At 44.5% G+C, this 14,363-nt stretch overlaps 1 protein-coding gene and 1 non-coding gene across 4 annotated transcripts in view; one reads left to right on the plus strand and one right to left on the minus strand.

Annotated features, from left to right (window-relative positions):
• The window catches only part of PHF20 (PHD finger protein 20), an 87,281-nt gene that overhangs the window by 17,292 nt on the left and 55,626 nt on the right, over positions 1–14,363 (minus strand). For 2 of the 3 annotated variants that reach the window (XM_066234661.1, XM_066234660.1), the window contains exons 10-13: positions 13,309–13,407; positions 12,344–12,508; positions 10,022–10,200; positions 1,120–1,219 (exon numbers count right to left, since the gene is read on the minus strand). In XM_066234661.1, coding sequence (XP_066090758.1) covers positions 1,120–1,219; positions 10,022–10,200; positions 12,344–12,508; positions 13,309–13,407 — 543 coding nt within the window. The remainder of the gene's footprint in view (positions 1–1,119; positions 1,220–10,021; positions 10,201–12,343; positions 12,509–13,308; positions 13,408–14,363) is intronic. The other variant, XM_066234662.1, reaches the window with a different exon arrangement.
• Positions 684–786, plus strand: LOC136309758 (U6 spliceosomal RNA). The gene has a single exon (XR_010726407.1). It is a non-coding gene; the product is annotated as a U6 spliceosomal RNA (small nuclear RNA).

Below are 14,363 nucleotides of genomic sequence, written 5' to 3' on the forward strand. Positions count from 1 at the left end.
GTCCCGGGTTCGATTCCCGGCCAGGGCACATAGGAGAAGCGCCCATCTGCTTCTCCACCCCTCCCCCTCTCCTTCCTCTCTCTCTCTTCCCCTCCCACAGCGAGGCTCCATCGGAGCAAAGATGGCCCGGGCGCTGGGGATGGCTCCACGGCCTCTGCCCCAGGCGCTGGAGTGGCTCTGGTCGCAACAGAGCAATGCCCCAGAGGGGCAGAGCAACGCCCCCTGGTGGGCAGAGCATCGCCCCCTGGTGGGCGTGCCGGGTGGATCCCGGTCAGGCGCATGCGGGAGTCTGACTGTCTCTCCAGTTTCCAGCTTCAGAAAAATACAAAAAAAAATAAAAATAAAAAAAATAATAAAAAATAGAAAAATAAAACGTCGTTCAGACTTAAATATAAATAAAACAGAAATAATGTAAGTTATTTATTCTTTCTCTGCGGACCGGTACGAAATGGTCCATGGACCAGTACCAGTCCGTGACCTGGGGGTTGGGAACCACTGTGCTAAGTAATTAACTCACCGCTTTGGGTGGCAGACAGGCTATTCAAAACCACACATCCCCTCCCCCAAGGGCGTGTCTCCCTTCCTGTTGGCAATGAAGCAATGGAGGGCCGAGGCCACCAGAGGGAGTAGAGACAGAATCTTACGATTCTGCAACAGCCCCTAAAGGCCCACATCCTCATGACCTCTCAAGAAAAAAAGAGTTCTACAATGAGAACGATACAGGGAAGATTAGCATGGTCCCTCCACAAGGATGACACGCAAATCTGTACAGCATTCCACAGTTTTTACGGAGTTCAGTCACGCAAGATGAGTAAGTTCTGGAGATCCACTATACAAACACTCTGCTCATTTATAAACAACACTGTGCTATACACTCAAAACGGTGAGAGGGTAGATATCATGTTACATGATTTTTACAATAAAAAAGGAAGAAATTCTAACTCAAGGCCAGCTCTTCCACTGAACCTCTGCACACATGGTCTTGTTTGTACTGCTAAAAAAAAAAAAAAAGGCTGGCCACCAGGTGGGTGAGCGACAAAGGCAAGCAGAGTCCAGTGGACACTGAGAGATGAGCCTCGGGACCAGGCCGTTACCATCCCTGCCTCCCGAAAGCTCTACCTGGAGGGTCTTGGCAAACGTAACAGGTGTATTTCTCAGGCACATTCTCTTCCAGCAGTCCCATGCAGACCCCATGCTGCCAGCACTGGCACTCTTCACACTGTCAGAATTGGAGAAGCAATAAAAATTAAACGCAGAAGGCATCCTCCGTGCAAAAGAAGACCTGCCTGCGGGGTGGGGCAGTGGGAAGTGGGAGAGGGGAGAGAGCAACCACACCGGCTTACACAGGCGCTGGGCTGCGGCCATTTATCCAGGACTGCACTAGCCAGCACGGCAGCCGCTAGCCACTGCGGCTCTTCACATTTACACGAACAAATTCAGCTTAAAACTTCAGTTCCTTACTCTCACTAGTGACATCTTAAGAACTTAATAGCCACGAGGCTAGCAACTACTAAACAGCACAGATAAAGAGCACTTAGTTTTATTAAACAGTGCTAGTCTCAGAAAATGGCTTTCACTCCCATTTCTAGCAGCATGAACTTTTCTGATCTTTATGACAAAGGAAAAACTGTTCAAGTACTTAGGGGAAGATTAACTTGTAAAGACAGAAATCTGTTTGCATTCTGCCTCAGACATGCATTAACCGGGTGACCTTATAGAGGTCACTTCTCTACCCTGAGATTCAGTTTCCCCATCTGCAAAATGGGATATTAACCCTACCAAACCATGTGGGGCTGTTTATGAGAATCACTGGGTCATATATAAAAAGCTCCTATCTTACAACTCGAATGCATTAAGAGCCTATTACACTACTAATGGGTAATCTAATCCACTGTGACACCTCCTGCAGTAACCATGGACTGGCACTCTGCATGTCTTCTCTCTAAACCTTACCAAAGGTCACATAGCTGAAGAGAACCAAAGGTGGATCAGAACACAAGCCAGGCAAATTGCAAAGGTAGTTCTTTTAACCCCTAAACCCCACTGTCTTCCCTGGTTGAGGAAAGGGGGGTGAGGGAGGAGAGGCAGGGAGAGACGGGGAGGGGTAGGTAGAGGAGGGGAGGGGTCGGGAGAAGGAGAGGCAGAAGTTATGAAGGGAAAGAAAGAAGTAGACAACGGGGGCAGCACTGGGAGACCTGAGGATAACCGGCAAGAGGACTAAGGGCCCAGAGGAGGCCATGGAGAGGAAAAGCAGACGTCAATAGAGATACTAAGATACCAGGACCTGAAACCTCTATGTACATATAACTACATGGACAGCTCTGGAAAGCAGACAGGGAGCTTCCTCACAGGGCCTTGAGGGTGGGCCACCAGCCAGGGCACAAGGGACTAAAACTCCAAAATTCAGACACTCTTCAGCCATCTGGAGTCAGATAGCCCCCAGCTTGAAGAGGGCTTATCTGGGCTTATATAAACCCTCTAAGAAGCTGATCACTTCAGAATTAACAGGGACAGAACTGGAAGAGAGACTTCAAATAAGACCTGATCCAGATTCTTCCATCTCCAATGAGGAAACTAAAGCTCAAAGAGCTAGTAAAGAGTGCACAGTGATAAAGATAGCAGAAAAGAGACTAATAATAAGAATGAAAGTTTCTCACCAATGAGTTTCTAAGTGTCTTTAGAATTAGAATTCACCACAATTGAATCAAATACAGCCCAGCTGAAAATTTCAAAGTAACATTCTTCTTGTGAGTCTGGCTAAAATACATTATTCATTTTTTAAAAGTTTAAATTTAGAGGTGAACAAGAATAACAGAAAAGATAAAATATCTAAGAATAAATCTAAGACTATTTAAGACTATACCTAAAACTATCAAAGAATAAAACATGTGGCCCTGGCCAGTTGGCTCAGTGGTAGAGCATCGGCCTGGCGTGCAGAAGTCCCGGGTTTGATTCCCGGCCAGTCTGCTTCTCCACCCCTCCCCCTCTCCTTCCTCTCTGTCTCTCTCTTCCCCTCCCGCAGCGAGGCTCCATTGGAGCAAAGATGGCCCGGGCGCTGGGGATGGCTCCTTGGCCTCTGCCCCAGGCACTAGAGTGGCTCTGGTCGCAACAGAGCATCGCCCCCTGGTGGGCAGAGCATCGCCCCCTGGTGGGCGTGCCGGGTGGATCCCGGTCGGGCGCATGCAGGAGTCTGTCTGACTGTCTCTCCCCATTTCCAGCTTCAGAAAAATAAAAAAATAAAAAATAAATTAAAAAAAAAGAATAAAACATGCAAGAGCTCTATGAAGAAAATTGTAAAATACTATTTGAAGGACACAGAGAGACTTCGCTCAATGGCAAGGTGCACCTTATGTCTGGATAGCAACAGTCATTATCATAAAAATGTCATTTCTCCTTGGATTAATTTATAAAAATAACATACTGCCAATAAAATAATAAAGAGCTCTGAAACTAGATATAAGCAGATTCTAAAATTAATAGCCAGGAAATCTGTACAAAAGAACAAAAGAGGTGTACTAGCCCTGTCAGGTATTTAAAGAATATTATAAAGATATAATAATTAAAATTGTATAAGCAACTATATAAAAAGATGGAATAATGGAAAAGAAGAGAAATTCCAGAAAGAGATCCAAATATATACAGAAATAGAGTAAATAAAGGCGACATTTCAATAATGGGGTACTGTGTTGGGACAAATAGGTAGCTATAGCCTTCACCTTATACCAGGATAAATTCCAGACATATCAACTATTTTTTTTTTTTTTTGTATTTTTCCGAAGCTGGAAACGGGGAGAAACAGTCAGACAGACTCCTGCATGCGCCGGACCGGGATCTACCCGGCACGCCCTCTGGGGTGTCGCTCTGTCGCAACAAGAGCCACTCTAGCGCCTGGTACAGAGGCCAAGGAGCCATCCCCAGCGCCCGGGCCATCTTTGCTCCAATGGAGCCTCGCTGCGGGAGGGAAAGAGAGAGACAGAGAGGAAGGAGAGGGGGAGGGGTGGAGAAGCAGATGGGCGCTTCTCCTGTGCGCCCTGGCCGGGAATCAAACCCGGGACCCCTTGCACGCCAGGCCAACGCTCTACCACTGAGCCAACCGGCCAGGGCAATATCAACTATTTTTATGGTTTTAAAAAAATAAATGAGGCCCTGGCCGGTTGGCTCAGCGGTAGAGCGTCGGCCTGGCATGCGGGGGACCCGGGTTCGATTCCCGGCCAGGGCACATAGGAGAAGCGCCCATTTGCTTCTGCACCCCCGCCCCCCCTCCTTCCTCTCTGTCTCTCTCTTCCCCTCCCGCAGCCAAGGCTCCATTGGAGCAAAGATGGCCCGGGCCCTGGGGATGGCTCCTTGGCCTCTGCCCCAGGCGCTAGAGTGGCTCTGGTCGTGGCAGAGCAATGCCCCGGAGGGGCAGAGCATCGCTCCCTGGTGGGCAGAGCGTCTCCCCTGGTGGGCGTGCTGGGTGGATCCCGGTCGGGCGCATGCGGGAGTCTGTCTGACTGTCTCTCCCCATTTCCAGCTTCAGGAAAAAAAATAAAATAAAATAAATGAGCCTGACCAGGTGGTGGTGCAGTGGATAGTGTTGGACTGGGATGCAGAGGACCCAGGTTCGAGACCCCGAGGTCGCCAGCTTGAGCGCGGGCTCATCTGGCTTGAGCAAAAAGCTCACCAGCTTGAACCCAAGGTCGCTGGCTCCAGCAAGGGGTTACTCAGTCTGCTGAAGGCCCGTGGTCAAGGCACATATGAGAAAGCAATCAATGAACAAAGGTGTTGCAACGCGCAATGTAAAACTAATGATTGATGCTTCTCATCTCTCTCCATTCCTGTCGTTCCTGTCTGTCTGTCCCTGTCTATCCCTCTCTCTGACTCACTCTCTGTCTCTGTAAAAATAAATAAATAAATAAATGAGCCTGACCAGGTGGTTGGCGCAGTAAATAGAGTGTTGGACTGGGACGCAGCGCACCCAGGTTCGAGGCCCCAAGGTCGCCAGCTTGAGTGCGGGGTCACTGGCTTGAGCAAGGGGTCAATGGGTCTGCTGTAGCCCCCAGCCAAGGCACATATGAGAAAGCAATCAATGAACAACTAAGGTGAATGAAGAACTGATGCTTCTCATCTCTCTCCCTTCCTGTCTGTCCCTATCTGTCCCTCTCTCTCTGTCTCACACACACACAAAAGATGAAACCTCAGAAGTATCCAAAGAAACCATGAGAACTCTTTTATTAACATTTCTATAAACTTTTAAGAACTTCCAATGAGAAAGCAATTGTTATTCAAATCTCAGTTAAAAAGTTCTTTTAAGCCATTAAAGAAAAGTTTAATATATTTGATCTCACAAAAACAAAAAATCGTTAGGGCATTACAGGAGCAGGTTTAAAACCCCAATGTTGCCAGCTTGAGCACAGGCTCACCAACTTGAGTGTGAGGTCACCAGCTTGAATGTGAAATCATAAACATGACTAATAGGCTATTTTTTTCACTTAAAGAACAAACGTAAAAAAAAGTTTGACAGGGCCCTGGCTGGTTGGCTCAGTAGTAGAGCGTCGATCCAGTGTGTAGAAGTCCCAGGTTCAATTTCTGACCAGGGCACACAGGAGAAGCGTCCATCTGCTTCTCCACCCCTCCCCCTCTCCTTTCTCTCTATCTCTCTTCCCCTCCCATAGCCAAGGCTCAATTGGAGCAAAGTTGGCCTGGGCGCTGAGGATGGCCCCATGGCCTCCGCTTCAGGTGCTAGAATGGCTCTGATGGCAGGGAAGCAACACCCCAGAAGAGCCAAGAATCGCCCCCTGGTGGGCATGCCAGGTGGGTGGATCACGGTCAGGCACAGGCAGGAGTCTGTTTGCCTCCCCCCTGCTTCTCACTTTGGAAAAATACCAAAAAATAAGTTTGATAGTACCTTGTACACTTACAAGGGTGCTGGTGAGACTTCTTTGGTACTGCCGCTAGGAAGGGTTTATATAATATTGCTATGACAATATTATGTAAGGCATACTCACACAAAATTGTTCATTACATCAGTTTTTTCTTTCTTTTTCAAAGCGAGAAGAGGGGAGATAGAGAGACAGACTCCCACACACACACTCCAACTGACATCCACCCAGCAATCCCCATCTGGGGCTGATGCTCTGCCCATCTGGGGCCATACTCACAACTGGCTATTTTCTTAGTGCCTGAGGCAGAGGCTTCACAGAGCTATCTTCAGTGCCAGGGGCCAATGCTCTCAAACCAATGGAGCCATGGCTGCAGGAGAGGGAGAGAAAGGGGGGGAGAAAGACGAGTAGGGGAAGAGAGAGAAGAGCAAGAGGGAGGGGTAGAGAAGCAGATGGTTGCTTCTCCTGTGTGCCATGACCAGGAATCAAACCCAGGACATCCACATGCCAGGCCAATGCTCTACCACTGAGCCAATGAGCCAGGACATGTAACTGTGATTAGAAACAATCTAAATGTCTGTCAGTAGGGGAAGGGTTAAATAAATTATCTATCCATTATGCATCCATAAAGAAGAATGGGGAAGACTTTCATGTTTGAAAATGAAGCAATCTTTAACTTATTCGTTGTTACATGGGAGAAAAAAATGATCTTGAAAATACTACATAAAAAATAACATTTGTGTTTTAAAAAAAAGGTTGAACAGCAATGTGAATGTATTCAATGCCTAATCACTTAATGCCACATACTTACAAATGGTTACAATGGTCAATTTTGTTATGTACATTTTACCACAAGATAAGAAAAAAAAAGAGAGAGAGAAAATGGAAAGAATATATTTGTTATTGCTTATTTAGCCACAGAACAATGTTTATGGAAAGATACACAAAATGGGAAGGGCTGCCTTTAGGGAAGGGTAGTTGACAAATGGAAGTGGGATGAGGGTAAGATTTTTCTCTGTATACCTTTTAGACTTTGAATTATGTGAATATATTAGCTAGCAACAAATAAATATAAATTTTATTTTAAAATTTATTTGTATTGCTTTTTGAGAAACAGAAAGTGAGTGAGAAAGAGAGAGACATTAATTTGTCCTTCCACTTATTTATGCATTCATTGGTTGTTTCTTTTATGTGCAGGGACCAGGGATTGAACCATGACCTGGGCGTATTGGGATGATACTCTAATCAACTGAGCAAAACAGCCAGCCCTTAAAAATTTTTAAACAAAGAAAACTTTAAAAATGGGGTTCTTGTTAAAACTGCTACCCAATTTTTACTGAGGTTTGGCACCTAATATACATTTGTTGCTCTAGGGCAAAGGCCAGCAAACCACAGCTTGCAAGCTAAATCCAGCTGGAGTCCTGTTTTTATAAATAAAGTATTATATGAACACGCTCATTCATTCTGCATATTGTCCATGGCTGCTTGGGGCGGAGTTGAGTAGTTGCAACAAAGACCATATGGTCCTGTAAGCCTAAAATATGTGTCACCTGGTCCAATTAGAAATATACTTGGACTAGAATAATTAAAAATTTTTAAATATCAAATTGGCTTTCTGATGCTCATTTTTAATGTGGTAACTGTATTTCTCTAACATTCATATTTATCAAGCAGAATTTTAACATCCCAGTGATTTAATTAGCACTGGTAAATAAAATCAAGCCCTAGTCGGATAGCTCAGTTGGTTAGAGCATCATCCAGATATGCAAGGTGGCAAGTTTGATCCCCAGTCAGGGCACACAGAGAAATCAACCATAAACGGAACAACAAATTAATGTTTTTCTCTCTCTCTCTCTTCCTCTCTCTAAATCAATCAATAAAAATAAATACTATATTTGAGTAATATTGATATTGATGAAATAAAGAAAATTATTTCTCTAAAATAATGTATTTCATAGAAAATGAACTCTAAATGTAGTCTAGTATTATACAAATTATCAATGTAAGTTACACATTTATTTTAAGAATAACTTATTTGAACTGTCCTAGATGATGAACACACTTAAAACTAGAAGATGACCCTGACCTGTGGTGGCGCAGTGGATAAAGCAACGACCTGGTATGCTGAGGTCGCCAGTTCAAAACCCCAGGCTTGCCTGGTCAAGGCACATGTGGGAGTTGATGCTTCTTGCTCCCCCCTTCTCTCTCTCTCCTCTCTCTAAAATGAAAAAAATAAAAATCTAAAACAAAACAAAAAAACTGGATGATGAATACATTTTAGAAGCTTAAAATGTATTTGTTCCAGTTAGCTCCCTCTAAATTTATGTATGTCTTTTGCTAAAAGTTCCTAAGTGGAAAGGTACATCACTTATAATGACTGAAAGTCAGAAACTGTCCCTCTGTGACACAAAGCTAGCTGGATACCCAGGGGGGTTCTGAAGGGCTCTGAAGTGAGCTTATAGTCACCACAATGCCAGACAGGAAGCCACAGTGCTGAGCTGGGGGGGTGGGGGGGGGTGTCATGTAAAGCTTGGGAAGCAGGGGACGGAAGTTAGTTCCGGACTCTGCATTATAACAGCTGGTGTGCCTCAATAGCTCCGAATTTAGTTTCTTCAAATAGCACAGAATGGCACATCAACCTCTACCCCCCAAACACCTCATAATCCTTGTTACTCATAGAAAAATCAGTGGAGAAAGGATTACAGTGGAGCAGTACTATGTTGCATACTGATTAGTTAGAACAGCCTTGCCAGAGGAGCCTTCATTACTCATCCACTAGAGATTCAATGAACAAATGAGGACCAAATCAGACTTCGAAGGCCCGGAACTGGCACACATCCAGAGAAATGAGATAAAAACCAACAATCAATACCATCCTTTTAAAATCAAACTTTTTAAAAAAATGGATACTCAAATATGTTTCAAGCTTAATGTTAGGACAACAAAGCCCAACAGTACACATAATTCTGTACTGCTAGGCTAGCTCAGTATTTATGATGTTGTTCTTGGAACAAAGCTTTTCTTCTCATCTCTGATTAAGCAAACTGACTACACAGCATGTAGTTCAGGAAAAGTCACCCATATAAAAGACCACGTGCATCAGACTTGTCTCACAAAAGAGAAAAACAATTGAGCCACTAAAATGCTCCAAGTCAGCAACTGTCACTTACAACCCTGAGTGCATATCAGATTTAATGGGAAGAGGCCCATCATTCACATTTCTGAACTTAAAAGTGAAGATTATCCATTTTGAACTTTCTAAACTATTGCTTTTAACTTACATATTTTGGGATTCTGTGAGAGAGTTCATTAGGAAAAGGGGTTCTGTTGCCTAAAAAGTTTGAAAACCACTGACCCAAGACATACTTAAGGTCATAAATATCAGGCAGTATTTGAAAGCATCGGTGTGTCCTGAATTCCCAGAGATTATCATAAAGACTATTCGAAAGGGAAGAAACTCCCAAAGAATACTAACCAAAATAACCATGACCAATTTAGAAACACTCAGGTTCCCTGGACAGCCAGGCAGCTGCCAAGCCATGCAAGTGTTTATGACAGCCTTTGGAGTCAGCCAGACAGGAGCCATCTCTCCCAGCACTGTAATTAAGAGCAAGAGAAGGACCAGAGGCAAGCAGGTGCTGGCCAGTGATGGTCTCCCCAAGCAGGCAGGGAGGCACCCCACAGGCATACCAGAGATGAAAATGACAGAAGTGTCAGGAAAATAAAGAACAAGAAACAGACAAGCTATAGAACTGGCCTCCATTTCTCAGGCCATAAAGAAAATTTATCTCAGAGAGGAGATATGGGTCCACAGGAAGATTAACTACCATTTCAGAAATCTGGGTCCCTGCTGCTCAAATCCTCAGTGTGACCACAGGAAGGCCCTTTCCATTTGTGGGTCCCAGCTGCCCCAAGCAGATCATGAGAGGTTTACACACAACGAGCCCTCAACTCCTGGCTTCTCCTATGAACAGGCTATCTACACCAGCCCACAATTCAGGAAGCTAAACCAGAAGGCAAAGCTCGATCTGCTGCTGATACTGCCCAGCTGGGGCTTCAGTCATGACTTATTTTGCCGGCCTCTAGCTGTAGTCCCTCAAAATTCCCTTCAAAGACCAGCTTGTGCTTCTCTATACCTGTCTCCTGAGAGCACTACCCACCTGAATCATAAAGTCATTTTCTTCCTGAACCTCACAGATGCAGCGGACCACTTCAAAATCATAGCGGTCATCCCCATCGAGTTCCTCATCTGGGTTGGTGGTCACATCGATGTCTTGACCATACTCCTCATCGCTCCACAGAAAGCTCTCAGAAGAGGACTCACTCAAATTATCCTCCTCTGAGAGGAAAGGGAAAACAATAGTCACTGTTTTAAATTGCTATACAATTTTTTAAAAACTAGATTGTCAAGAGTAACAGCCCAAATGATGTAAGCTGCCTAGCAGTGAACTAAACACCATTTCCTCATTTTACTGAGAGAAAGGCCCAAGGTAAATGGCTGCCCAAGGTCACAGACCTCATTGGTGGAGAAGCTGTAACTCCGCATGAACCACAACCGTCCCTAATGAGTCACACGTGTTCCTCACCTCACCCCATCCAGCTAGGACCTGGCTTACAGTAAAGCCTGGATCCAGAGCCACCTTTAAAACTCTGTAGACAGTAGGAAACGAAGAAGGGGCAGATTCCAGGGATAATCAGAACTAAAATCACTAGGTCTCGGAGCCTAATTATGACTAATAATAATTAGTTCTAATCACAGCTAACCTTTACCAATCACTCCAGACATGTTCTAAGTACTTTCAACATATTAACTCCTTTTAAATCACAATCACCCTACAAGTTGGAGAAGGGGAACCTTCAAGGTTGACTCAGTTTCCCTGAGCAGCCAGGTTAGATGTAGAGGCCATCAAATGGAGGAATGGCCCTGACCAGTTAGCTCAGTTGGTTAGAGCATCATCCTGGTATGTCAAGGCTGTGGGTTCAATTCCCGGTCGGCACAAACAAGAATCCACCAAAGAATTCTTAAGTGAAAAAACAAATCAGTTTCTCTCTCTCTCTCTCTCTCTCTCTAAAATCAATTTACAGCCTGACTGGGCGGTGGCGCAGTGGATAGAGCGTCAGACTGGGATGCGGAGGACCCAGGTTCAAGACCCCGAGGTCACCAGCTTAAGCACAGGCTCATCTGGTTTGAGCAAAGCTCACCAGCTTGGACCCAAGGTCGCTGGCTCAAGCAAGGGGTTACTTGGTCTGCTGTAGCCCCCTCATAAAGGCACATATAAGAAAGCAATCAGTGAACAACTAAGGTGCCGCAACAAAGAATTGATGCTTCTCATCTCTCTCCCTTCCTATCTGTCCCTCTTTCTGATTCTCTTTGTCACAAAATAAATAAATAAAATTAAAATGCTTAAAAAATAATAAATAAATAAATAAAATAATAAATAAAACCAATTACAAAAAACTTTTTAAAATAGATTCTAAGAAAAGTAGTTAAAACTATAGGTATTTTACAATAAGAATGATATTGGCTTGCACAAAGTAGGAACTCAATAAATATTCATTAAATAGTTGAATAAGCCTGACCAGGCGGTGGCGCAGTGGATAGAGAGTCAGACTGGGATGCGGAAGGACCCAGGTTCGAGACCCCAAGGATGCCAGCTTGAGCGTGGGCTCATCTGGTTTGAGCAAAGCTCACCAGCTTGGACCCAAGGTCGCTGGCTCAAGCAAGGGGTTACTTGGTCTGCTGAAGGCCCAAGGTCAAGGCACATATGAGAAAGCAATCAATGAACAACTAAGGTTTAAAAACAAAAAACTGATGATTGACGCTTCTCATCTCTCTCCATTCCTGTCTGTCTGTCACTGTCTATCCCTCTCTCTGACTCTCTGTCTCTGTAAAAAAATAAAAAAAAAAGTTGAATAAATTAATGAAATATTAGAAGTGAGGAGAATATGTTGCTTTAAAGCACAACTAAAATATTATCCAATTTTCCACTTTTAAAGTATATCTTTAGTGAAAATATTCAGTATATTTTCTGATGTGATCATTCTCTTAAAGTGTGAAATAAATATCTAGATTGAAAAAAACAGATTCAGATTCAGAAATATAATTTCCTCCAAGTCTTAGTCAGTTTGGGCTGCTATAACAAAGTATCGTGGACTTGGTGGTTTCTAAACAACAGAAAAAAATAAATTCATGGAGGCATGCAGGGCAGGGACGCAAGGGGATGGGGGACAACGGGTTGGGTTATAGCACACTGGCTTGGAGGCACCTGAGAGACATCAACTAGACCGAAGTTGGAAAGAAGGGAAGTTCAAGGAAGACACAACCAATGGCCTTTGCTTCATATAATGTATATACTTATTTTAAAAATACAGGAGATTATACTTGCAGAGGGCCTGGGGAGCAGATTATAGTATCACATAAATCCAGCCTTCTCAGACTACAGTGCTACACAAATGGCCAAGCCAGCTGAGAGCCTCCTTACCAGATACTTTCACTTTCCCTTTGTGGTTTCCAGATTCTGAGCCAGGGAGCTGTGGGCTCATGTGGACCCCAGGCTTGTGTGAGGACCCACATCTGGTGACAGCAAATGTCTTGGGTGGAGAAGGTTCCTGGGAGGTGTCACTGATCTCCTCACCGCAGGGGCATTCTGAAAGAATAAGGTCAATCAGCATCCCCAGACATCATCAGGGCATTCCAGAATGAACCCCATCCACCCAACAGCTCTACTGTCCAAATAACTGAAAGGCTCGGGAGCAAGTCCACTACAAAGGGGTGTGGAGGAGAGATGCAGGGATTAATTCCTCTGCCCACCTCTGAGAACCTCAAAACCAACAGCTTCCTTGTCATTATCGCCCTTCTTCCCTGAGCGTTTCCTGTGTGTGTGTGTGTGTGTGTCTCTCTCTCTCTCTCTCTCTCTCTCTCTCTCTCTGAGACAGAGAGTCAGAGAGAGGAACAGATAGGGACAGACAGGAAGCGAGAAAGATGAGAAACATCCCTGAGCATTTCTGACATGATTGTTTTTCCTAAACCAGAAGATACCACTGAAAATAAAATGTGGCAGCACTTTAGCTCCCAACACTGATTTTCTTTTAAAAATTAACATTTTTGTGAGGGCTAGACATATACTTTTCAAGAAGTGAATGTTTTTCTGAAAGGGTTGAGAAATGTTTCGAGTTGTGTCTAAAAACAAAGTCCTTTAACCGCATGTCCTCTGCTACTATGATGCGTTCTGATGCCCCACCCTGTGGCTGGGCACACTGGCCAATGAAGCAAGGGGGAGGGCCTTCCTAAAGGCCACTGTAGCCCCGTACCTCCCAGGGGAGTGGGCTCCCTCCCTGGCCCCTCCTCTCCTCGGGCTGGCTCCAAGGCCAGGGGAGGCGAGATAGCATCCCCTCAGCACACACAGTGTAAAGAAACCCAAGTGAAACAGCCCACAGGAAAAATTACCAGGTTTGGTTTTCTTTTTCTTTTTCTTTTTCTTCTTTGGTTTCACTCTCACAAACTCTTTGAATTTCTTCTCTTTGTTCTTTTCCTTGTCTTTTGCAGCTAGAATTAAATATAAGTGTAAGTATCGACATCCTAACATTCTGGTTTCAACTCTGGGATGTTTATTCTTAAGTTAGTAAGCACGCCCACTGTGAAGAACTGAAGTGGGTGGTAGAACAGAATTCTGGGTCTGCTCTGCCCAGGCGGTCACCTTCCACCCCTCAGGGTTCTGGAGTACCTTCCCCAACAGTAAGCCTTTTGCCCTGGGGCCAGCAAACCACAGGCCTCTGTTATTGTAAGTAAGTTTTATTAAAGCACATCATGCTTATTCATTACATGTTGACCATGGCCGCTTTCATGCTTCAACAACCCGGCTCACAGAAACCTTTGGCCCCTAAAGCTGAAAATATTTATTGTCGGTCCTTTCCAGAAAAAAGTTAATTGACCTTACTTAGATCAATGCTCCTCAACACTGGCTACATACTGCAATCACCAGGGAAAATAAAAGTGAATGCCCAGGTCCCACCCACACAGATTCTGATTTTACTGGCTTGAGGAGTGACCTGGGTGACAGGATGACAGGATTTTGTTTGATACTTTTTTTTCCTTTTATAATTGAGGTACAATTCACAAAACATAAAATTTGCATAAAGTGAACAATGTAATTGCTTCTCAGTCTTTTGGCTAAGACAGGGATCCCCAAACTGCGGCCCCCTGAGGCCATTTATCCGGCCCCCACCGCACTTCCGGAAGGGGCACTTCTTTCATTGATGGTCAGTGAGAGGAGCATAGTTCCCATTGAAATACTGGTCAGTTTGTTGATTTAAATTTACTTGTTCTTTATTTTAAATATTGTATTTGTTCCCGTTTTGTTTTTTTACTTTAAAATAAGATATGTGCAGTGTGCATAGGGATTTGTTCATAGTATTTTTTATAGTCCGGCCCTCCAATGGTCTGAGTGACAGTGAACTGGCCCCCTGTGTAAAAAGTTTGGGGACCCCTGGGCTAAGATCAAG

The sequence above is a fragment of the Saccopteryx bilineata genome, chromosome 6, assembly GCF_036850765.1.
Source record: "Saccopteryx bilineata isolate mSacBil1 chromosome 6, mSacBil1_pri_phased_curated, whole genome shotgun sequence".
Classification (NCBI taxonomy): Eukaryota; Metazoa; Chordata; class Mammalia; order Chiroptera; family Emballonuridae; genus Saccopteryx; species Saccopteryx bilineata.